The following is a 25,329-nucleotide window of genomic DNA, read 5'->3' on the forward strand; positions in this document are numbered from 1 at the left end:
AGTTTAGGATTTAGACTGCATGTGAGACAGGCCGTGTAGTTTGTAGTTGATCCATGTCTGGAAATAAGTTTGCCTTTTCAATTACAGGAAGGGGTATGAATAGGATATTATGTAATACCCTCAATATGCCTTGAAAAAGACACCTTGGTGTGTCGAAACGCGTTGGTAGGAGGGCCTTTTTCTAACAAGAGGGACTTGTTTGGAGGACCACCATTTGGGTTGGACAGCTGGTTACGGGGACGCCTGGTGATAACATCTTTACCTAAGCTGTTTAGTTTACTTATGTGGTAGACCATTCCATTTGGTGAGGGACCAATCATTACCGCTTTATTTGTTGTTTTATGTCTTTGTTTTAAAATAAATGGTGTGACACTATTGGAAGTTTTTCCTCTCTCTATATGTGATCTCCATTGAGGGAGGGACACCAGGTTGGAGGAGTTACGAGTGCGAACAAATTCCATCAAGTGCACTAATTCTCCATCAGATGCTATTGTCTACTTTTCCCATAGTAGACCTCTTGTTTGGGTACGAGACTTGTCTAATGATTTTAAAGGTCTGTTATATGTTGTGAACTTATTACACTATGTATGTGTTATTTGTTTTTTTATTTTATGAGCGCCCATGGACCCATTTGGTGACTTTTTGACTGGATGAAAATTCTTAAGTGTAAGGTGACACTTTCTTTCCATTTGGGATCAAAGGGCAGCCTTATTTAGTGCACGGTATTTTATCTAATTATTTTTTCTGTAATGCTATACTCCTACCTGCCAACTCCCTTATGGGTGTGAGCTCACTTGGTAGGATCCTCCTGATTCGTGTATGGACACACCGCCCTACACATTTCGTCCATAAATTGACTTCTTCAGAGGTAAGAAATAAAAAAATGCAATATCGCATAAGATGTACTGAATGTCTGTCATATGTTATTCATAGAAATAAACCCGGATAGGGAATTGGTTGATGGCACAATTGTAACAAAAATGGAAATTCACATCCAATGGATAGATGGATACCAAAGATAGATGGAAATGGTCAATTGTAGACAATCAAAATGTGCCCTCCAGTATGTGTCTTTCCTCTAAATGCAGTCTTGTCTCCTACAGGTAAGACACCTCCTGGCCTTCTCACACTCAAGTACAGTCCCAGAGTTATTGGGTTCTCCCTGTCTCCTGCAGGTAAGAATACCGGCTTCCTTACCCCCACTGGTCTCCAGACACACTGGGCACTGGCAGCAGTCTGGACCTGGCCAGATCAGTAATTGAGCAAAATTGAATGGCAACAACAAGCTGCTGCAGCGGATGGTGGTATCTGGCGGCTACTTCTCAGACCAACACATTGGTTCTGGAAACACAGAGTCATGTCACAGCATCCACTTCATAGGCCACGCCCAATGCATTTTGTTAGTATGTATATATATATATATATATATATATATATATATATATATATATATATATAGTGGTTTTCCTTCACAGCTATGAATCTGAATCACAGCTACTCAGATTCACAGCCATCATTCAAGGTCAGCGTGAAGCAGGGGTATGCATTTCAGAACGGCACTGTTTTTTTTTATTATAAAGGGCCTGTGGGAGGTAAGGCAAATGGATCAGTAGCCATAGAGATGGTAGGGGAGCTGCTGCGACGCATAGCTCCTCTCAGCGGCTACCAAGAGCCTTTGTTTTACAGTGAGCCACTGTCACTACTGCACTCTGACTCCAGGCTGTACCATGGAGGAGTAGAAGAGGGGGAAAGGGTGCTCTGCTTGCAGACAGTATCCGGTCCTACGGTCTACCTGTGCCCTCGCTGTGCTGCTAATGTGCAAGGTGTACAGTGAGGGTTTGGAAAGGTGCAGGGTTACTGTTGCTGTATGTGCAGCGGGGAATCTCTGATGTGCACCACAGTCAAGTTCCCCTACAGTTTGTACCCTGACCCCCACCCTTCGCCATACAAATGGGCAGTGAAAGCAATCGGTACTGCTTTCCCTCGCTGCTATTATGGCTCCCACTTGTCACTTGCACTGTGTGAAAACCATTATTAGCTAGTTACTTGCAACCTGGTGCTGTGTATGTGTACTCTATATGTGTTCGGTGATCCGGTCAGCATACCGGCATTCATTACCAATGCCAGAATCCCAACACTGGTCACGAGACCGACGCCAGGATCCCGACATCGATCACAATGCCGGTGAGGGAATCCCAACTGCCTGCATGTCAAACGCAAGAATGCCGGAGACAGGATGTGGATAGCGTCCCGGCGCTGTGTAAGCCAGCCGCCGAAATTTCCACACCACTCAGAATCTCGGCAGCGGAACCCCGGCCAATGGCATCTAATCCGGAAAGGTAAGTATTGGGGTGGGGGTTAGGATTGGACTCGGGGAGGAGATAGGATTAGACACCACAGGGTTCTAGACATAGCCACACCCCTGTGTCCTTAGCCCTAGTCACCACCCCCCTGAGATTAGCCATAGCCAGCACCCCCTTTGTCCTCAGCCACTGCCGACACCCCAAGCGGGGTAGGGTTAGGGGCAGGGGAGGGTTAAATTAATTACCTCATCCCTAGTTATTATTCTAAAAGTAGGGATTCTGCGGGCAGTCATGACCTACTGTCAGTAATGAGTATCACACTCCGGGGAGGTTTAGGCTGCGGGGGTGGGTGGTTAGGTTTAGGCTGTGGGATAAAGGGTTAGGGTTAGGCTGTGGGAGGGGGGTAGAGTTAGGCTGTGGGGAGGGAGGGACAGGTTTAGGCAATAAGGAGGGGGGTTAGGCATTAAGTGGGAGAGTTAGGGTTAAGTTGTGGGGAGTCAGGGGTAGGCTTAAGCACCACCCGGCAGGGTTAGGGATAGGCTATGGGTGGAGAGTTAGGGTTCGGCTGCGGGGAAGGAGGGTTACGGTTAGAGAGGGTAGAGGGGGTGGGTTACCAATAAGTTGTCAGGATTTTGCGCATCGGGATGTCGCTGTCGGTATTCTGACTGCTGGCATCCAAAGTGCCGGGATCCGGATAAGATCCCTGTATGTGTTACTATCTGTGTTCAGGTAGTATATTTCCTCAGCACAAGCCCCTTGACTTAGTGCATTCATTTCTGCACTGAGCAGCTACTGCAGATAAAGACTACCCCCCTTCTCTCATTGGTGGTTAGAGGGAATGCCAGCTCAAGGACTGCAAACACCACCCTGCAGACCTGTCACTACAGGGACCTGGGGCTGCATCCTGACTGCGACGCACAAAGCACAGCAAGAAGGGGGGCTCCTTTGACAGAAATAGGGCTCTTTTTACACAAAAACTCTACTAACCACCTGCCCGATGGTCCGAATCACTGGAACTAGAAGCCAGGAGCTGTAGTAAATACCTGCTTCTGGCTGGAGTACTATAGGTTAGAAAGAGAAGGGAGGGAATGAGGTGCAGAGGAGAGTGATGGAAGGCGGGAGTGATGTGCCGGGGTGAGAGATGGAGGGAGTGTGGTGAAGGGGTGAGTGATAAAAAAAAGTGAGTAAGGTGCAGGTATTAGAGGGGAAAAGAGGGAGTGGGAGGTACAAGGGTGATAGAGGGACGGAGGAAATGAGGTGCAGGGGTGAGTGATGGAAGGAGGGAGTAAAAATGAATGGTTAAAGAGCAATAGACGGTATAAGAGGTGCAGAGGAATAGTAAGGGAAATCCCTACTATCAAAATCCCTAAAGATTCTGGGGTTCTAGCTGTACCCCATATCCCCTACCAGTTTATTAAATTTCCCATACCCCCATTTCTAAATTCTCATTTCGACCAATATATATATATATATATATATATATATATATATATATATACAGGTTGAGTATCCCATATCCATATATTCCGAAATACGGAATATTCCGAAATACGGACTTTTTTGAGTGAGAGTGAGATAGTGAAATCTTTGTTTTTTGATGGCTCAGTGTACACAAACTTTGTTTAATACACAAAGTTATTAATAATATTGTATTAAATGACCTTCAGTCTGTGTATACAAGGTGTATATGAAACATAAATGAATTGTGTGTATGTACACACACTTTGTTTAATGCGCAAAGTTATAAAAAATATTGGCAAAAATTACCTTCAGGCTGTGTGTATAAGGTGTATATGAAACATAAATGCATTCTGTGCTTAGACTTAGGTCCCATCACCATGATATCTCATTATGGTATCTAATTATTCCAAAATACGGAAAAATCCGTTATCCAAAATACCTCTGGTCCCAAGCATTTTGGATAAGGGAGACTCAACCTGTATATATATACATGCATACACTAGTAATGGGACCCGCCTCATATGCATGCCTGTTGCTCCAACCCGCTGCCTCCATGTCTGTCCAATCTACTGCACTGCTATTAGGATAGATTCAATTGTAAAAATTACTTGCAACTCCCATCTACGCCCCAAAATACCCCCACATTAACACTTTATCCAGATTATAATCCCTTGTTCTTCTCTTTATGAGGGTTTGTTTTGTACTGCCTTAAAGTAATTTTGTATTTCTTTTCATTATTAGAATGTAACGTTTCTTTGAAGTGCATTAGTACCCATGTTTGTTACTATTCTACTGTATGGTAAATTGAAATAATACATTTTAGTTACATCATATGAAATCACAGCTGTCTTTCAGGATATTCTTATGCCAATAATAATTGTTGTTCTGTTTATAAACCATCAATGTACTGCATTATGGAGGGACAATAATAAGATGTCACCACAAGGTCTCCTGACATCACAATGCATATCACTCTCCCATGTGTAATGATATACATCTTATACATAAAGGTTTCGTGTGTCCGTGTCCATTGCTGACACCTGGCATGAGAAACACTTACCTTCTTAACTTCATACTTAATGGCCAGTTTAACTCGGCTTAGTGAAGGTCTGTGGGCATCTATGGGCTCAGCATCCACATCACCATTTAAGATAGCCTCAACCTCTTCAGAGTCCCGGCACAAATCAAGGACCCCAACCACAAAGTCCTTGCATTGCATAGATAATTTGCGATAGTCATTCTGAAGAAGAAGAAAAAAACACACACAATTAAACTTAATGTAAACACCATAGAGCGGTACAATGCTTATTGTGAAATTATCTTATGGCAATATGACATTTCTCTTCAGATCATTGCTTTTGGATTGTACAAAAAGAATAGCAGACATGAATGCAGGACCAAATTTATAGTATTACAGTTTATTTACTGTGCACTCCCTTAAGAGAAACCCCAGGACCATCCATCAACCTGGACATATATTGCAAGGCTTACTGAGCAGCACAAGGCCCTATAAAGAACCTATTACTGTTATTTAATAAATGTGGATGACATAGTTGCCTGTTTCCAAATACAAAATGTTCTAGATCAAGGAAGCTGAACTATGCTCCGGTAAAAGACATATATCTGTAATTGAATTCACAGATTTTTTTCATGTGAGTGATAATTATTTTTATCTATAGAGATGGTACACTTGCATTCAGACATGACCAGTCACTTGATATTTGTATGAACCATTACTTACATTATGTTAATGTTTGTAGCATGTTTACTATTTTTTTGGTTGTCAGAATGCCTTTAGACATTAGTGGTCCTTGTTCCCATACCTGTAGTAATGTATGCTTAAACTAGATCTCAAAATAAGACAGTACCATATAATGTATTAAAAGACCACTTTTAGAATAGGCCATAGGAGTGTTGTCAGAGAGGTATGATCCAGCTTAGACATTATAGCCGAGAGTGGGTGGGGGTGTGGGCACACAGTATCCAACCATGATGTCCTGTTGTACAACGAAGACCCTGGAACCTCTCTTGCCGGGATTTTAGACGTGTTGAGGGATTTAGGTAAAGTGTTGGGATTTAAAGTACATTTGAAAATATCACTGCAAAGGGTCATTAGGCCAGCATGTAGCAGCCAGATCTCTGTGACATGGGCAAGAACCCATATAGTTTTTTTTAGGTATTAAGCTTCCGTGGTATCTATCTGAATTATATTGTGTCAATATAAAGGAGGCAATCTCAGCTGTCTCATCTGAATTTGAGGGATGGAATCACTTGTGCTATCTTACCGTGGCAGTGCCAGTCTAATTAAGATGTCCACTTTTCCATACTTCTTGTATTTAATGCAGTCTTTGCCTCTATTACATAGTAAGGGGGATGTGGCTAAAATGAATGCCTTGTTTAGACGTTTCATATGGAAAGGTAAAAGACTGAGTATAGTGCTCTTAAAGTTGCATCAGTCAAAGTCAAATAGTGGAATTGATTTTCCACACACTCAGTCTTATAACCATGCAGCTTTGCTGCGATATATACGCGATTGGCTTTCTGGTAGTGATATATGTTAACAGCGCAAATGAAACGCAACTTTATAACTTTCCTCCACAAATATGATGCTGAGATTGATCAGGTGGTTAATGATAATCCATATGTGTGGTCAGTTCATAAATCATTGCATATATTTAGGGGTGCCAATAATATGAATGCCCATACATCCTTTTTTTTTTTACTATCCTGGATAATAGTGAGTTCCAGCATAAGGAGGTTGCCTTTCCTTTCACAACTTTCTGGCGGGAAGGACTTAGGGATGTTGGTTGTATTGTTGATTCTATCTCCAAGAAAGCCAAACAAAACGTCCTGATATGTCAACGATACTTATTGGCACATTTCCAAATACATGACTGTGGCGGTTCGGTGACTGCAGTGTTCTCTGAAGCAGATTGGTATAATGACATAAATTGTTTGTTGGGTATAATGACATAAATTGTTTGTTGCCCCTCAGAAAGCAATATCTATACACTATGGATGATTATAGTTGTCCATGGATCATTCTATTGTTCAGTTGGGTATAAGGCAATGGTTGGTAATTTTTGTTGCTAACCTGTGATTTTTAACTTAAGAAATTAATACAGTCATGTGGCCTACTATTCTCTGCACAGTATCAATATATGTTCTTGAACATATTCCATAGAGCATATTGTTCCCCTCACAGACAACATATGGCTGGTATGTACACTGGAAGCAGATCTTTTTCACTTCTTCTGGACATGTCCATTGATCTGCAACTTTTGGATGCAGGTCGACACTATGCTACGGAACATTTCGGAAACTATCTGCCTTTCAACGCGTAATGGGCAATTTTTGGGATTATCACCGTAGGCCAGAGGGTCACCATATTGTAAGGAGTTGTTACTGCCCCTTAGCGCGGCAGCCCACAAATCTATTTTACAGACATGGATCTTCCCTCATCCACCTTCTCTAACTCTTTTTAAGGGGAAATTGCATATCCTCTTTCAGATGGATTGATTGGAGACGACTCTAGATAAAAAAAAAAAGGCCTCACAATTCTTTGATACTTGGGAGAGCTACTGTATGTGATTACCCTCCAAGTAGATTTTCAAACGAGGACACACGGAGTGGTATGAGATTAGGTTGCTGTTCGGAGTTTACCCTATAGTACTTAATGATCAGACTTCCTGGGACACTGCAGGCACCCCTTGGACTCTGGAAAATGCACTTATGAATAATAATAAAAAAATGAGGTCTACAATATGGTTGGATCTTCACAAGAGCATCCTTAGGTCACCCGTTTAGTCCAAATTCCCACAGCACATGTACAAAGAAAGAGAAACACAGAAAAAGTCCAATGTGTAATATTTTCTTAAAATCTGTTTCGTGACTTCCAGAAATAGAGCCCTGATGTGTGGTTATACTTGATAGAAAAGAGGATAGGGTCTCACCACCGATCAAAGGATTAGATGGAGCGTACCAAAACTCACATAACAAAAGATGTTACAATGCATATAAAGGTATATTTTCTAATGTTGTAGCGAATAATCATATAGGTACAGCGTACCCCACTCACGTGTTGGAAGAGTTCTTTCTGCATATAAACGTATATTTAAATATGGATCCAACGAGATTTTGATAAAAAGGTGTTTTCTTTATTTTTTCAAAAATTATCAATAAAACAAACAATAAGGCAAGCACACCCGACGAATCACTGTAAAGTGCCCGCCAGAGTTGGGTGGAACAGAATAGAAAAAACTCCAATATAAGTGGGGGATCCGGAATACCCACTATATACCAAATCACAGGTGACATAACAGTTAACAGTGGTGAAGTAATTTGCTTTAAAATTAATAAAAACAAAAGGGGACTGAGAGTCTCCACTTTCAGCATGTACCTACGCTGTTTCGATCAGTCGGTCTTTTTCAAGGTTTACCTTGAGCCGATCCTGGTTGCAGAAATACAGTATACAATATATTTAAACAACCAGCACTGGACTCTTGGACCGGTCCTGGTTTAAAAAATACGGGGTACAAAAGAAGTAGGGGTTCCCCGTATTTTTAAACCAGCACCCGGCTCCACTAGTCAGGTAGGTGAAGTCGCAGGCGGGGAACACTTTTATATAAGTCCCTGCGGCAAAAGCATCACTCCTCCCAACCGACAAGAGTGACCTCAATTAACCTTGCAGTTAGCCGCAGACCACAACTTTCCCATTGTCCATTGCTATATTTTATAGTACACTATGATGAAGTGCCATTTTCTGTTACGAACACTATAATGAGCAAACTGTTTGTAGGCAACACTATTCTATTCCCACAAAGAAATTTTATTGTACAAGGCGTACTCTCCAGAATGCTTTCATGTCAACAGGAAGAGGGCTTGGCTTTATGCTGACATCATTAAAGGAATAATAATCTATCATAAATACCATGACACCTTCTCAGATCAATGGCAGATGACAAACACAAATAGTCTCTTCAAAAATGGCAAACTGAATTCCTACTTGATGTAGCCTTATTGCAAGTCTTTTAAAATATACAGGGGTTACACAGATGGGATAGACACTGAGCACGGGGCAGTGGGTTAGGACGAGATCTGGATGACTTTGATGAAGTAGTGGGTCCTGAGAGCCCATTTGAAGATTTGTAGAGAGCTGGAGAGTCTGATAGGGAGAGTGAGAGTGTTCCAGAGGTAGGAAGCATCACAGGCAAAATATTGGAGGCAGGAGTGGGAGGAAGTAATCAGTTGGGAGGAGAGGCATCATTAATTTTTGGAGCGAAGCGGGCGGGCAGGAGTGTAAAGGGAGATAAAGTCAGAGAGGTAAATGGGAGAGGATTGGGTGAAGGCTTTGTGAGTATGAGAAGCTAGAATTGGGTTCTCAAAGGGAAGTGGAGCCAGTGTAGGGCTATTAGGAGATGGTAAGCAGATATAGAATGTATGGAGAGAAAGATGAGCTCTGCAGCAGCATGGATGATAGACTGGAGAGGAGGTAGGTATGAGTCAGGGAGGTCAGATAGGAGGAAGTTGCAGTAGTCCAATCTATAGATGTCCGGTGAGTGGATGAGGGTCTTAGTAGCTTCCAGGGTAAGAAAGAGTCTGACTGTGTAGTTTGAAGGAGAGTGAGGAGTCAAGGATAACTCCAAGATAGCACACATGGGGGCTAGAGCAGATGGTTATGCTGTCAATAGATAAAGAAATTATGGGAAGTGACATGTACATGTCTTTAAAAACACTAAACTGTTAATAATCAGTTTCCCATTCTCAAAGACTAAATGTAACATAATATAAGGGAGTTTATTAATATCTATATAATAATGTACTATAAAAATAAGTTACAGAAACCTCACAAAGGGCTGCATGAGTGGGATGGACACACAGCAATTATTTACAATCTGTATTGCACTGGATATTTTAATTGTGAATAAAAATATCCCAGCATGGAATAAACTAAGCACAGAAGAACCGCTGCCCCAGTGAGTTACTTCCCTGGCATACCGGAGGAGTCAGAAGATTGTGTAAACTAACGGGGCTAAATTCAGAAAAGCTTATTATATTTAGTGCTAATTAGCCTTCTGCGGGAGATTTCTATATTAGGCTATTATTAAATAGCAGCAATTCATAAAATTACGCTGAAACTGCAGTATCTACATATAGTAATATTCTGATAAAAAAAACTTGATAAGTAGGCCCGTAGTCTGAAACAATTAAATAAATACAAGGACGTGCAGTTAAGTGTGGTTTACATGAGAACTCTATACAATACTAAATTGAAATTCAATTAGTTCATATGAAACATTACTATGTAACTGTGGTGGATTTGACTTATCTTCTGGGTCCACAATGTGTCCTCTTATTTCTCCTTTGCACTGGAGTATCTATAATGAGTGCAGTGTTTATGGTGCACATGGGCCCCTGGGGTCCAGGGGGGGCCTACTCCGCACACCCTGCACCCATTTTTTAAATAGTTACCCTCTGGAGTCCTACGTCGGTAGCAGCAACGCTGCAGAAACCACCAGAAAATTTTCCCAGCGTTTCACATATTTGCACTAGACTCTGGGTCAGTGCTAGGTTCTCCTAGTGACCCTAGTGCCCACAGTCTATTGCTCTGCCGGATAGTGAGGATGGGGTCCAGATGGAGACTGCACACAGGCCTCCTCCTCTCTTGATGCGCCCCTGCCCCTTTGCCCCTCCTAACCCATGACATTTCCATGTGTGGTGGAGGGTGGAGCTTTGATATCTGCTTGGTCTGCTTCAGGCTGAGGGTAAAGAGGGGCGACCCAGTTGATCTTCCAAACACTGCACTCATGGTAAGTACATTTTAGTTTAGTTGAACTTCACCAAAAATTACAATCTATAAAACCTATAAAATATTTTGGATATGGAAGTAGCGGTAGCCATCAATAAAAATAAATACATATGGGGAGGGGTAATCCATCAAGGATCCATCTCAGTAATATGCTGCAAATTTTACTTTGCCTTTGGAGTGAAATATTTTTATTGCACTCCTGACATAAAGCCAGGGACAAGACTCCAGTGCAGTCAGTTTACACATTTTACACGTGCCACATGTAGAGACTTCAAAGAGAAAGTCACACTGTAAGCTCATCATTCACATCTTAGTACCTAGACTGATGCCGACACTCAAAGAAAAACTGTAACCATTTCCCTGTATTCTGTAAGTGTGTTTAACTTAGTTACCAAAGAAATGAACGTAAACAGAACGATTATTGTAAACATGTGTCAGTGCAGTATAATACAATGACAAGCATAGATGAGCCGCTATGACTCCTACAGACAGTGCACCTGTGAATGTAACAGCATCAACAATGTACCAACATCTGGTCAAGCAGAAATCATGCACCAACATGTGCTAAAATCATCTTCAAAACAGGGTGAGTCTCCATTATTCCAAATGCTTGGGACCAAAGGTATTTTGGATTTCCAAATTTTCCGTATTTTTGAATATTTGCATAACATAATGAGATATCTTAGGGATGGGACCCAAATCTAAACATAAAATGCATTTATGTTCCATATACACCTTATACGTGTAGGCCCATTCATTACCGGGGTCCCGTGTGGCTCTCTATGCCTCTGGCTGTCATCACATATAAAATGAAGCTCTGCTCCAGTACTACAATAGTATGCATGTCCACCCTGCTTAATATAGTATATATTAAAAAGATAAATATTTATGTTTCATACAATAAAAAAAGGTTATATATATATATATATATATATACATATATAGCCATAATCAAACAATAAGATTTTACTCACCGGTAAATCTTTTTCTCGTAGTCCGTAGTGGATGCTGGGACTCCGTAAGGACCATGGGGAATAGCAGCTCCGCAGGAGACTGGGCACAACTAAAGAAAGCTTTAGGACTACCTGGTGTGCACTGGCTCCTCCCACTATGACCCTCCTCCAGACCTCAGTTAGGATACTGTGCCCGGAAGAGCTGACACAATAAGGAAGGATTTTGAATCCCGGGTAAGACTCATACCAGCCACACCAATCACACCGTATAACTCGTGATACTATACCCAGTTAACAGTATGAAATATAACTGAGCCTCTCAACAGATGGCTCAACAATAACCCTTTAGTTAGGCAATAACTATATACAAGTATTGCAGACAATCCGCACTTGGGATGGGCGCCCAGCATCCACTACGGACTACGAGAAAAAGATTTACCGGTGAGTAAAATCTTATTTTCTCTGACGTCCTAAGTAGATGCTGGGACTCCGTAAGGACCATGGGGATTATACCAAAGCTCCCAAACGGGCGGGAGAGTGCGGATGACTCTGCAGCACCGAATGAGCAAACTCTAGGTCCTCCTCAGCCAGGGTATCAAACTTGTAGACTCTTGCAAAAGTGTTTGAACCCGACCAAGTAACAGCTCGGCAAATTTGTAAAGCCGAGACCCCTCGGGCGGCCGCCCAAGAAGAGCCCACTTTCCTCGTGGAATGGGCTTTTACAGATTTAGGGTGCGGCAGTCCAGCCGCAGAATGTGCAAGTTGAATCGTGCTACAGATCCAGCGAGCAATAGTCTGCTTAGAAGCAGGAGCACCCAGCTTGTTGGGTGCATACAGGATAAATAGCGAGTCAGTTTTCCTGACTCCAGCCGTCCTGGAAACATATATTTTTCAGGGCCCTGACTACGTCCAGTAACTTGGAATCCTCCAAGTCCCAAGTAGCCGCAGGCACCACAATAGGTTGGTTCACATGAAAAACTGATACCACCTTAGGAAGGAATTGGGAACGAGTCCTTAATTCCGCCCTATCCATATAAAAAAATTAGATAAGGGCTTTTGCATGATAAAGCCGCTAATTCTGATACACGCCTGGCCGACGCCAAGGCCAACAGCATGACCACTTTCCACGTGAGGTATTTTAGCTCCACGGATTTAAGTGGCTCAACCCAATGCGACTTCAGGAAATCCAACACCACGTTGAGATCCCACGGTGCCACTGGAGGCACAAACGGGGGCTGACTATGCAGCACTCCCTTAACAAAAGTCTGAACTTCAGGCAGTGAAGTCAGTTCTATTTTGGAAGAAAATCGATAGAGCCGAAATCTGGACCTTAATGGAACCCAATTTTAGGCCCATAGTCACCCCTGACTGTAGGAAGTACAGAAATCGACCTAGCTGAAATTCCTCCGTTGGGGCCTTCCTGGCCTCACAGCACGCAACATATTTCCGCCATATGCGGTGATAATGGTTTGCGTTCACTTCTTTCCTAGCTTTAATTAGCGTAGGGATAACTTCCTCCGGAATGCCCTTTTCCTTCAGGATCCGGCGTTCAACCGCCATGCCGTCAGACGCAGCCGCGGTACATCTTGGAACAGACAGGCCCCCTGCTGCAGCAGGTCCTGTCTGAGCGGCAGAGGCCATGGGTCCTCTGAGATCATTTCTTGGAGTTCTGGGTACCAAGCTCTTCTTGGCCAATCCGGAACAATGAGTATAGTTCTTACTCCTCTCCTTCTTATTATTCTCATTACCCCGGGTATGAGAGGCAGAGTAGGGAACACATACACCGACTGGTACACCCACGGTGTTACCAGAGCGTCCACAGCTATCGCCTGAGGGTCCCTTGACCTGGCGCAATATCTTTTTAGCTTTTTGTTGAGGCGGGACGCCATCATGTCCACCTGTGGCCTTTCCCAACGGTGTACAATCATTTGGAAGACTACTGGATGAAGTCCCCACTCTCCCGGGTGGAGGTCGTGTCTGCTGAGAAAGTCTGCTTCCCAGTTGTCCACTCCGGGAATGAACACTGCTGACAGTGCTAACACATGATTTTCCGCCCATCGGAGAATCCTTGAGGCTTCTGCCATCGCCATCCTGCTTCTTGTGCCGCCCTGTTGGTTTACATGAGCGACCGCCGTGATGTTGTCTGACTGGATCAGCACCGGCCGGTGTTGAAGCAGGGGTCTAGCCTGACTTAGGGCATTGTAAATGGCCCTTAGTTCCAGAATATTTTTGTGTAGGGAAGTCTCCTGACTTGTCCATAGTCCTTGGAAGTTTCTTCCCTGTGTGACTGCCCCCCAGCCTCGAAGGCTGGCATCCGTGGTCACCAGGACCCAGTCCTGTATGTCGAATCTGCGGCCCTCTAGAAGATGAGCACTCTGCAGCCACCACAACAGCGACACCCTGGCCCTTGGAGACAGGGTTATCCGCCGATGCATCTGAAGATGCGACCCGGACCACTTGTCCAACAGATCCCACTGGAAGATCCTTGCATGGGACCTGGCGAATGGAATTTCTTCGTAAGAAGCTACCATCTTTCCCAGGGCTCGCGTGCATTGATGCACCGACACCTGTATTTGTATTAGGAGGTCTCTGTCTAGAGACGACAACTCCTTGGACTTCTCCTCCGGGAGAAACCCTTTTTTCTTGTTCTGTGTCCAGAACCATACCCAGGAACAGTAGATGCGTCGTAGGAACCAGCTGCGACTTTGGAATATTCAGAATCCAGCCGTGCTGTTGTAGCACTTCCCAAGATAGTGCTACTCCGACGAACAACTGCTCCCTGGACCTCGCCTTTATAAGGAGATCGTCCAAGTACGGGATAATTATTTCGGCCATTACCTTGCTAAATACTCTCGGTGCCGGGGACAGACCAACGGCAACGTCTGGAATTGGTAATGACAATCCTGTACCACAATTTTGAGGTACTCCTGGTGAGGAGGGTAAATAGGGACATGCAGGTAAGCATCCTTGATGTCCAGTGATACCATGAAATTCTCCAGGCTTGCAATAATCGCCCTGAGCGATTCCATTTTGAACTTGAACCTTCGTATATAAGTGTTCAAGGATTTCAATTTTAGAATGGGTCTCACCGAATCGTCTGGTTTCGGTACCACAAACATTTTGGAATAGTAACACCGGCCTTGTTGAAGGAGGGGTACCTTGATTTCACCTGCTGGAAGTACAGCTTGTGAATTGCCGCCAGTACTACCTCCCTTTCTCCGAGGGCAGCAGGCAAGGCTGATGTGAGGTAACGGCGAGGGGGAGTCGCCTCGAACTCCAGCTTGTATCCCTGTGATACTACTTGCAGAACCTAGGGATCCACCTGTGGGCAAGCCCACTGGTCCCTGAAGTTCCTGAGACGCGCCCCCACCGCACCTGTCTCCACCTGTGGAGCCCCAGCGTCATGCGGTGGACTCAGAGGAAGCAGGGGAAGATTTTTGATCCTGGGAACTGGCTGTCTGGTGCAGCTTTTTCCTTCTTCCCTTGTCTCTGTGCAGAAAGGAAGCGCCTTTGACCCGCTTGCTTTTCTGAAGCTGAAAGGACTGTACCTGAAAATACGGTGCTTTCTTAGGCTGTGAGGAAACCTGAGGTAAAAATTTTTCTTCCCAGCTGTTGCTGTGGATACGAGGTCCCAGAGACCATCCCCAAACAATTCCTCACCCTTATAAGGCAGAATCTCCATGTGCCTTTTAAAGTCAGCATCACCTGTCCACTGCCGGGTCTCTAATACCCTCCTGGCAGAATGGACATTGCATTAATTCTAGATGCCAGCCGGCAAATATCATTCTGTGCATCCCTCATATATAAGACGACGTCTTTAATATGCTCTATGTTAGCAAAATATTATCCCTGTCTAGGGTATTAATATTATCTGACAGGGTATCAGACCACGCTGCAGCAGCACTATTCATGCTGAGGCAATTGCAGGTCTCAGTATAGTACCTGAGTGTGTATATACAGACTTCAGGATAGCCTCCTGCTTTTTATCAGCAGGCTCCTTCAAAGTGGCCGTATCCTAAGACGGCAGTGCCACCTTTTTTGACAAACGTGTGAGCGCCTTATCCACCCTAGGGGATATCTCCCAACGTGACCTATCCTCTGGCGGGAAAGGGTACGCCAGCAGTAACTTTTTAGAAATTACCAGTTTCTTACCGGGGGAACCCACGCTTCTTTACACACTTCATTCACTCATCTGATGGGGGAACAAAACACTGGATGCTTTTTCTCCCCAAACATAAAACCCCTTTTATGTGGTACTTGGGTTAATGTAAGAAATGTGTAACACATTTTTCATTGCCGAGATCATGCAACGGATGTTCCTAGTGGATTGTGTATATGTCTCAACCTCGTCGACACTGGAGTCAGACTCCGTGTCGACATCTGTGTCTGCCATCTGAGGTAACGGGCGTTTTTTGAGCCCCTGATGGCCTTTGAGACGCCTGGGCAGGCGCGGGCTGAGAAGCCGGCTGTCCCACAGCTGTTACGTCATCCAGCCTTTTATGTAAGGAGTTGACATTGTCGGTTAATACCTTCCACCCATCCATCCACTCTGGTGTCGGCCCCACGGAGGGCGACATCCCATTTATCGGCCTCTGCTCCCCTCCACGTAACCTTCCTCATCCAACATGTCGACACAGCCGTACCGACACACTGCACACACACAGGGAATGCTCTGACTGAGGACAGGACCCCACAAAGTCCTTTGGGGAGACAGAGAGAGAGAGTATGCCAGCACACACCAGAGCACTATATAATGCAGGGATTAACACTATAACTGAGTGATTTTTCCCCCAATAGCTGCTTGTATACACATATTGCGCCTAAATTTAGTGCCCCCCTCTCTTTTTAACCCTTTGAGCCTGAAAACTACAGGGGAGAGCCTGGGGAGCTGTCTTCCAGCTGCACTGTGAAGAAAAAATGGCGCCCGTGTGCTGAGGGAGATAGCCCCGCCCCTTTTTCAGCTGACTTTTCTCCCGCTTTTTTCATGGATTCTGGCAGGGGTAATTTATCACATATATAGCCCTGGGACTATATATTGTGATGATTTACCAGCCAAGGTGTTTATATTGCTGCTCAAGGGGCCGCCCCCCCCCCCCCCCCAGCGCCCTGCACCCATCAGTGACCGGAGTGTGAGGTGTGCATGAGGAGCAATGGCGCACAGCTGCAGTGCTGTGCGCTACCTTGTTGAAGACCGAGGTCTTCTGCCGCCGATTTTCCGGACCACTTCTTGCTTCTGGCTCTGTAAGGGGGACGGCGGCGCGGCTCCGGGACCGAACGATCGTGGTCGGGTCCTGTGTTCGATCCCTCTGGAGCTAATGGTGTCCAGTAGCCTAAGAAGCCCAAACTATCTCCAGTCAGGTAGGTTCGCTTCTTCTCCCCTTAGTCCCTCGCTGCAGTGAGTCTGTTGCCAGCAGATCTCACTGTAAAATAAAAAACCTAAAATATACTTTCTTTCTAGGAGCTCAGGAGAGCCCCTAGTGTGCATCCAGCTCAGCCGGGCACAAGATTCTAACTGAGGTCTGGAGGAGGGTCATAGTGGGAGGAGCCAGTGCACACCAGGTAGTCCTAAAGCTTTCTTTAGTTGTGCCCAGTCTCCTGCGGAGCCGCTATTCCCCATGGTCCTTACGGAGTCCCAGCATCCACTTAGGACGTCAGAGAAAACTTAATACCCTGTGGTTATTATACTGATGTTTTCAAGCAGAATTAATGCATTATGGCTAAAATCCATTTAATCCAAGTAAATTAGATAATTATTTTAATAAATATACTCAGTCTTATACTAGTAGGCAGAAGGCAAGTTAATGGAGTAGCCGTCTAATAAATGTACTGATGATATTATTAAGGGCGCACAATTTTGTTTCCATCTGTCTTATTTTAGGAGGAACCCTACATTTTTTAATTGTTGATTTTGTTTTAAATGAAACCTTCTATGTGGGGGCTGATTTATATTGAGGTTGCCTGACGTTACAGTAAACACAGCATGATTTTTTTGCTTACTGTGAGGTATGTTTTTTGCTTTCAGAATCAGTCCTCTTGATATTTCCATTTCCCCTATGGACCAATTGTGCTCAAAATAATGCTTTTAAAGTCTTGTTTTGTTATAGTGCTGATCATGTTCTCCGTTCCCGAAATAGCTCTACTTACAAACACCCATTTAAAGGGTATTAAAATAGCTCTGACACAAGTCATGAATTGTACTGTACAGTATATGGGGTATCCCAACTAACGCAGAACTCAAATAGACAGTTGAGTTAACAGCACTTCATCTGTGAATGGAGAAAGCAATTGAAGAACAATCTTATAAGACAAGAAAAGCCTTGAAACAGACACTCAGCGGAGCATAATGGGGTTACATGGTACCTCATGCCAAATTAAAACTAGACTAAACTGCATGGACTGTTGTTCATCCAGCTCTTAAAACGGTGATGTCTTTAATCTCCACAGATTGTTTAAAGCTCTGTCAGTTTTGTAAGATTTATATTAGTCCTTTGTACTTGCTCATCACAGAAATATTTTCTTTGTTTTTCTTTCTTAATATCCTCATGCCTGTAAGCAGTTTGTACCATGATGACTGGAATAATGTTTGCATTTCATTCCTTGTGAAGGAAATACTACGCTATTTTTAATTTCAGAAGTGACAGGGCATTAATGAGCTTTAGTTATGAAGAACTGGGCGTAATCATAGAAAATGACACTTTTCCAGGATGAATACTGACAGACACAAGTTGAAAGAGCTTTGTATCTTTAATAAGCTATTCCTACTCCATCAAGTCTAAAATCACACAGAGCAAGTAATGTTGATGACAGTATTAGACTAGGATTTGACTCTTAAAAAATATTTTAAATTTAATAAAAAAATAGAACAAAAGACAAATGTGCACATTCCTAATATAATAATTTAATTGTGATGGTGACCTTATATGTTCAAAATGTAAGCAAACACTACAGTAGATAATATGAAAAGAAATATAACAAGTGTGTTGCTATAACATAATATGCTTTAGCCTTACAGCAAATGACAAACTCGTTTAAGCTTATTTCTCTTTTGCAAATACCCATTTTCTGTCAGTAAGCCACAGGCATAGTTTATACAAACAATAAAGCAATGTGTAATATTCTATATCTTGTTATTAAGCAGAAAATCGGAGTTTATATATTTTGCTTCCACACTAAAAACCCTTTATTGTTTATTCTTCAGATATTTGTCCTCCCCTGATTGTTTTGCAGTTACTGTACATGTGAATTAATGTTCAATCCTTTTTTCAGTCCAGTGTACTTGCTGTCTACTGGCTTAACATTAGGATGCCCTTACAGTCTGTACAGTAAGTAGTCTGTAGAGTAGGCAGCAAGAAATTATGATATCCTCTTGTTTCTGCAGGCTCATAAAGAAGCACATCACAAGACCCATCCAGGCACCTGAACCAAAGGTACACGCTATCAGTAGAAATATGTGCCTTACTGTGGGTTTAATTCAGGGATGCCGGGATATATATTACTTTCAGTTGCAGACTGGCCATCACCGGGAGTTTCCCTGGTAGATTGGAGACTTCTATGACTGGTGAAGGTAAATGTGACACAAGGGGGAAAACTTAAAATATTGTGTCTAGGGGTGATTCATTTAATTACGGGGTGAGAGCTATTAATTAATTGGGGGTAAAGGAGAGGGCGGTTAATTTATACTATGGTGATGTTAGTGGGTATGATTATAATCACAAGGCCTATTTATTAAATGCTGTGTCAGTTTGGGGCATATTAAATATAGGGTTGGTTTGGGAGAAAGAGCACTATTTATAGACAGGTACTATATATTATTACTTTGATTTGGGGCTTTTTGGGGGAAATAGGCCCAATTATTACATTTGAACACTATTTGATAACTGGTCTTATTGAGAGGAGGTCGTTATGTTCACTCATTGCAGGGTTTTCTATATTTCATGTACTTATCAAATTATGGCACCCTAGAGCATTTGTTTCACAGCACATCTAGCCCAAAAGTTCTTTATGGATAAATCAGAAAAATATATCAAATTAAGTAAATTGTACCTACCTGTAATACTTAGGTTCAGTTATGTTGTGGTGTACAGTGGTGCTTCTGATTGTCCACATGTTTTATGATTGGCAGCCACTAGCACTGGTTTTGCCTATAATTTTGACCATAAATAATTTGATTTGGTCCTGGATCACCAACCCGAGGCACCGCTGCAAGAGCTTTGCGGTACCCCAGGGTGCCTAGCAGTGGCAAACGCAGGATTTGCATGGGGGGGTTTCCAGAACTGGGTGGAGCCAAGCACGGGGTGGGTACTGAGGTGACCCAGTATATACTGGGTCCATAAAACTAGTGTGTCTGTGTATATATATATATATATATATATACATATCTACACATATATATACCGTATATACACCTATGTATATATTTATATACATATACACATAGCATATTAAACATGCATATATATATATATATATATATATATATATACACACACACACACACACACATACAGTACACGTATATATACGCATGTATATATATCATATGTGTGTGTGTTTGTATGTATGTATGAATGTATGTATGTATGTATGTATGTATGTATGTATATACATGTGTATATATGTATGCACAAATTGCACATGGATATATAAAGTAAACTTTTATTAAGCACTTACAAGTGCCACCAGGAAGAAAGCAGGCTGCAGAGGATGCTAGACAGCCATTAATAATACTCATGCAGCAAATAATAATTACCATATGCTGGCTAAGGAACCATATTACGGTTAATAATTACCATATGCTGGCTAAGGAACCGATGTGTCTAGTAGCACAATTAAGCATGGCCCGACATAGCTGAAGGGTGGATACGGTAGTAGTTATTAAGTAATAATATCAGTCAATTGTACAAAAAAAAGGGGGATACTTTGTTCTGTATACATCCCTACAATGAAACATTTACATGTATCAACATTTATCAGTGCTTAAATACCAAAAAAAATGGCTTGAGAACGTATAAACACTGTAACGGCTAAAGCACCGACGGTTAATAGTTACCATTTGCTGGCTAAGAAGCCGATGTGTCTGGTAACACATTTAAACATGGCCAAACATAGCTAGAAGATGGATACAATAGTATAATTACTAGGTGATAGTATTGGGCAATTGCACAAAAAGGAGGATCCTTAGTTCTGTATACGTCCTTACTTGCTGTCTGCCACTAACCGCTGTAATACACACGGTGTATGTCTCAGCGGCTGCAGATTTGTTATAAAAATAAGAATTTACTTACCGATAATTCTATTTCTCGTAGTCCGTAGTGGATGCTGGGGACTCCGTAAGGACCATGGGGAATAGCGGCTCCGCAGGAGACTGGGCACAAAAGAAAAGCTTTAGAACTACCTGGTGTGCACTGGCTCCTCCCCCTATGACCCTCCTCCAAGCCTCAGTTAGGATACTGTGCCCGGACGAGCGTACACAATAAGGAAGGATTTTGAATCCCGAGTAAGACTCATACCAGCCACACCAATCACACCGTACAACTCGTGATCTAAACCCAGTTAACAGCATGATAACAGAGGAGCCTCTAGAAAAGATGGCTCACTACAGCAATAACCCGATTTTTTGGTAACAATAACTATGTACCAGTATTGCAGACAATCCGCACTTGGGATGGGCGCCCAGCATCCACTACGGACTACGAGAAATAGAATTATCGGTAAGTAAATTCTTATTTTCTCTAACGTCCTAAGTGGATGCTGGGGACTCCGTAAGGACCATGGGGATTATACCAAAGCTCCCAAACGGGCGGGAGAGTGCGGATGACTCTGCAGCACCAAATGAGAGAACTCCAGGTCCTCCTCAGCCAGGGTATCAATTTTGTAGAATTTTACAAACGTATTTGCTCCTGACCAAGTAGCTGCTCGGCAAAGTTGTAAAGCCGAGACCCCTCGGGCAGCCGCCCAAGATGAGCCCATCTTCTTTGTGGAGTGGGCATTTACAGATTTTGGCTGTGGCAGGCCTGCCACAGAATGTGCAAGCTGAATTGTACTACAAATCCAACGAGCAATAGTCTGCTTAGAAGCAGGAGCACCCAGCTTGTTGGGTGCATACAGGATAAACAGCGAGTCAGATTTTCTGACTCCAGCCGTCCTGGAAATATATATTTTCAGGGCCCTGACAACGTCTAGCAACTTGGAGTCCTCCAAGTCCCTAGTAGCCGCAGGCACCACAATAGGTTGGTTCAGGTGAAACGCTGAAACCACCTTAGGGAGAAACTGAGGACGAGTCCTCAATTCCGCCCTGTCCGAATGGAAAATCAGATAAGGGCTTTTACAGTATAAAGCCGCCAATTCTGACACGCGCCTGGCCCAGGCCAGGGCCAACAGCATGACCACTTTCCATGTGAGATATTTTAACTCCACAGATTTAAGTGGTTCAAACCAATGTGACTTTTTGGAACCCAAAAACTACATTGAGATCCCAAGGTGCCACTGGAGGCACAAAAGGAGGCTGTATATGCAGTACCCCTTTTACAACGTCTGAACTTCAGGGACTGAAGCTAGTTCTTTTTGGAAGAAAATTGACAGGGCCGAAATTTGAACCTTAATGGACCCCAATTTCAGGCCCATAGACACTCCTGTTTGCAGGAAATGTAGGAATCGACCCAGTTGAATTTCCTCCGTCGGGCCTTACTGGCCTCGCACCACGCAACATATTTTCGCCAAATGCGGTGATAATGTTTTGCGGTTACATCCTTCTTGGCTTTGATCAGGATAGGGATGACTTCATCCGGAATGCCTTTTTTCCTTCAGGATCCGGCGTTCAACCGCCATGCCGTCAAACGCAGTCGCGGTAAGTCTTGGAACAGACAGGGTCCTTGCTGGAGCAGGTCCCTTCTTAGAGGTAGAGGCCACGGATCCTCCGTGAGCATCTCTTGAAGTTCCGGTTACCAAGTCCTTCTTGGCCAATCCGGAGCCACGAATATAGTGCTTACTCCTCTCCATCTTATCAATCTCAGTACCTTGGGTATGAGAGGCAGATGAGGGAACACATACACTGACTGGTACACCCACGGTGTTACCAGAGCGTCTACAGCTATTGCCTGAGGGTCCCTTGACCTGGCGCAATACCTGTCGAGTTTTTCCCAACGGTTTATAATCATGTGGAAGACTTCTGGGTGAAGTCCCCACTCTCCCGGGTAGAGGTCGTGTCTGCTGAGGAAGTCTGCTTCCCAGTTGTCCACTCCCGGAATTGCTGACAGTGCTATCACATGATTTTCCGCCCAGCGAAGAATCCTTGCAGCTTCTGCCATTGCCCTCCTGCTTCTTGTGCCACCCTGTCTGTTTACGTGGGTGACTGCCGTGATGTTGTCCGACTGGATCAACACCGGCTGACCTTGAAGCAGAGGTCTTGCTAAGCTTAGAGCATTGTAAATGGCCCTTAGCTTCAGGATATTTATGTGAAGTGATGTCTCCAGGCTTGACCATAAGCCCTGGAAATTCCTTCCCTGTGTGACTGCTCCCCAGCCTCGCAGGCTGGCATCCGTGGTCACCAGGACCCAGTCCTGAATGCAGAATCTGCGGCCCTCTAGAAGATGAGCACTCTGCAACCACCACAGGAGGGACACCCTTGTTCTTGGTGACAGGGTTATCCGCTGATGCATCTGAAGATGCGACCCGGACCATTTGTCCAGCAGGTCCCACTGGAAAGTTCTTGCGTGGAATCTGCCGAATGGGATTGCTTCGTAGGAAGCCACCATTTTACCCAGAACCCTTGTGCATTGATACACTGAGACTTGGCTCGGTTTTAGGAGGTTCCTGACTAGCTCGGATAACTCCCTGGCTTTCTCCTCCGGGAGAAACACCTTTTTCTGGACTGTGTCCAGGATCATCCCTAGGAACAGAAGACGAGTCGTCGGAACCAGCTGCGATTTTGGAATATTGAGAATCCAATCGTGCTGCCGCAACACTACCTGAGATAGTGCTACACTGACCTCCAACTGTTCCCTGGATCTTACCCTTATCAGGGAATCGTCCAAGTAAGGGATAACTAAAATTCCCTTCCTTCGAAGGAATATCATCATTTCGGCCATTACCTTGGTAAAGACCCGGGGTGCCGTGGACCATCCATACGGCAGCGTCTGAACTGATAGTGACAGTTCTGTACCATAAACCTGAGGTACCCTTGGTGAGAAGGGTAAATTTGGACATGAAGGTAAGCATCCTTGATGTCCCGAGACATCATGTAGTCCCCTTCTTCCAGGTTCGCAATCACTGCTCTGAGTGACTCAATCTTGAATTTGAACCTCTGTATGTAAGTGTTCAAAGATTTTAGATTTAGAATCGGTCTCACCGAGCCGTCCGGCTTCGGTACCACAACAGTGTGGAATAATACCCCGTTCCCTGTTGCAGGAGGGGTACCTTGATTATCACCTGCTGGGAATACAGCTTGTGAATGGCTTCCAAAACTGTCTCCCTGTCAGAAGGAGACATCGGTAAAGCCGACTTTAGGAAACGGCGAGGGGGAAACGTCTCGAATTCCAATTTGTACCCCTGAGATATCACCTGAAGGATCCAGGGGTCTACTTGCGAGTGAGCCCACTGCGCGCTGAAATTCATTGAGACGGGCCCCCCACCGTGCCTGATTCTGCTTGTAAAGCCCCAGCGTCATACTGAGGGCTTGGCAGAGGCGGGAGAGGGTTTCTGTTCCTGGGAACTGGCTGATTTCTGCAGCCTTTTTTCCTCTCCCTCTGTCACGGGGCAGAAATGAGGAACCTTTTGCCCGCTTGTTCCAAATGCCGTTTGAAATCCGCATCACCTGACCACTGTCGTGTCCATAACCCTCTACTGGTAGAAATGGACAACGCACTTAGACTTGATGCCAGTCGGCAAATATTCCGCTGTGCATCACGCATATATAGAAATGCATCTTTTAAATGCTCTATAGGCAAAAATATACTGTCCCTATCTAGGGTATCAATATTTTCAGTCAGGGAATCCGACCACGCCAACCCAGCACTGCACATCCAGGCTGAGGCGATTGCTGGTCGCAGTATAACACCAGTATGTGTGTAAATACATTTTAGGATACCCTCCTGCTTTCTATCCGCAGGATCCTTAAGGGCGGCCATCTCAGGAGAGGGTAGAGCCCTTACAAGCATGTGAGCGCTTTATCCACCCTAGGGGGTGTTTCCCAACGCACCCTAACCTCTGGTGGGAAAGGATATAATGCCAATAACATTTTAGAAATTATCAGTTGTTATCGGGGGAAACCCACGCATCATCACACACCTCATTTAATTTCTCAGATTCAGGAAAACTACAGGTAGTTTTTCCTCACCGAACATAATACCCCTTTTTGGTGGTACTCGTATTATCAGAAATGTGTAAAACATTTTTCATTGCCTCAATCATGTAACGTGTGGCCCTACTGGAAGTCACATTTGTCTCTTCACCGTCGACACTGGAGTCAGTATCCGTGTCGGCGTCTATATCTGCCATCTGAGGTAACGGGCGCTTTAGAGCCCCTGACGGCCTATGAGACGTCTGGACAGGCACAAGCTGAGTAGCCGGCTGTCTCATGTCAACCACTGTCTTTTATACAGAGCTGACACTGTCACGTAATTCCTTCCAACAGTTCATCCACTCAGGTGTCGACCCCCTAGGGGGTGACATCACTATTACAGGCAATCTGCTCCGTCTCCACATCATTTTTCTCCTCATACATGTCGACACAAACGTACCGACATACAGCACACACACAGGGAATGCTCTGATAGAGGACAGGACCCCACTAGCCCTTTGGGGAGAC

General features: G+C 44.1%; 1 protein-coding gene across 2 annotated transcripts in view; it reads right to left on the reverse strand.

Annotated features, from left to right (window-relative positions):
• Positions 1-25,329, reverse strand: part of TRPC3 (transient receptor potential cation channel subfamily C member 3) — a 423,006-nt gene that overhangs the window by 103,547 nt on the left and 294,130 nt on the right. For both annotated transcript variants that reach the window (XM_063920258.1, XM_063920259.1), the window contains exon 3: positions 4,825-5,004. In XM_063920258.1, coding sequence (XP_063776328.1) covers positions 4,825-5,004 — 180 coding nt within the window. The remainder of the gene's footprint in view (positions 1-4,824; positions 5,005-25,329) is intronic.

Source organism: Pseudophryne corroboree, chromosome 1, assembly GCF_028390025.1.
Source record: "Pseudophryne corroboree isolate aPseCor3 chromosome 1, aPseCor3.hap2, whole genome shotgun sequence".
Taxonomy (NCBI): Eukaryota; Metazoa; Chordata; class Amphibia; order Anura; family Myobatrachidae; genus Pseudophryne; species Pseudophryne corroboree.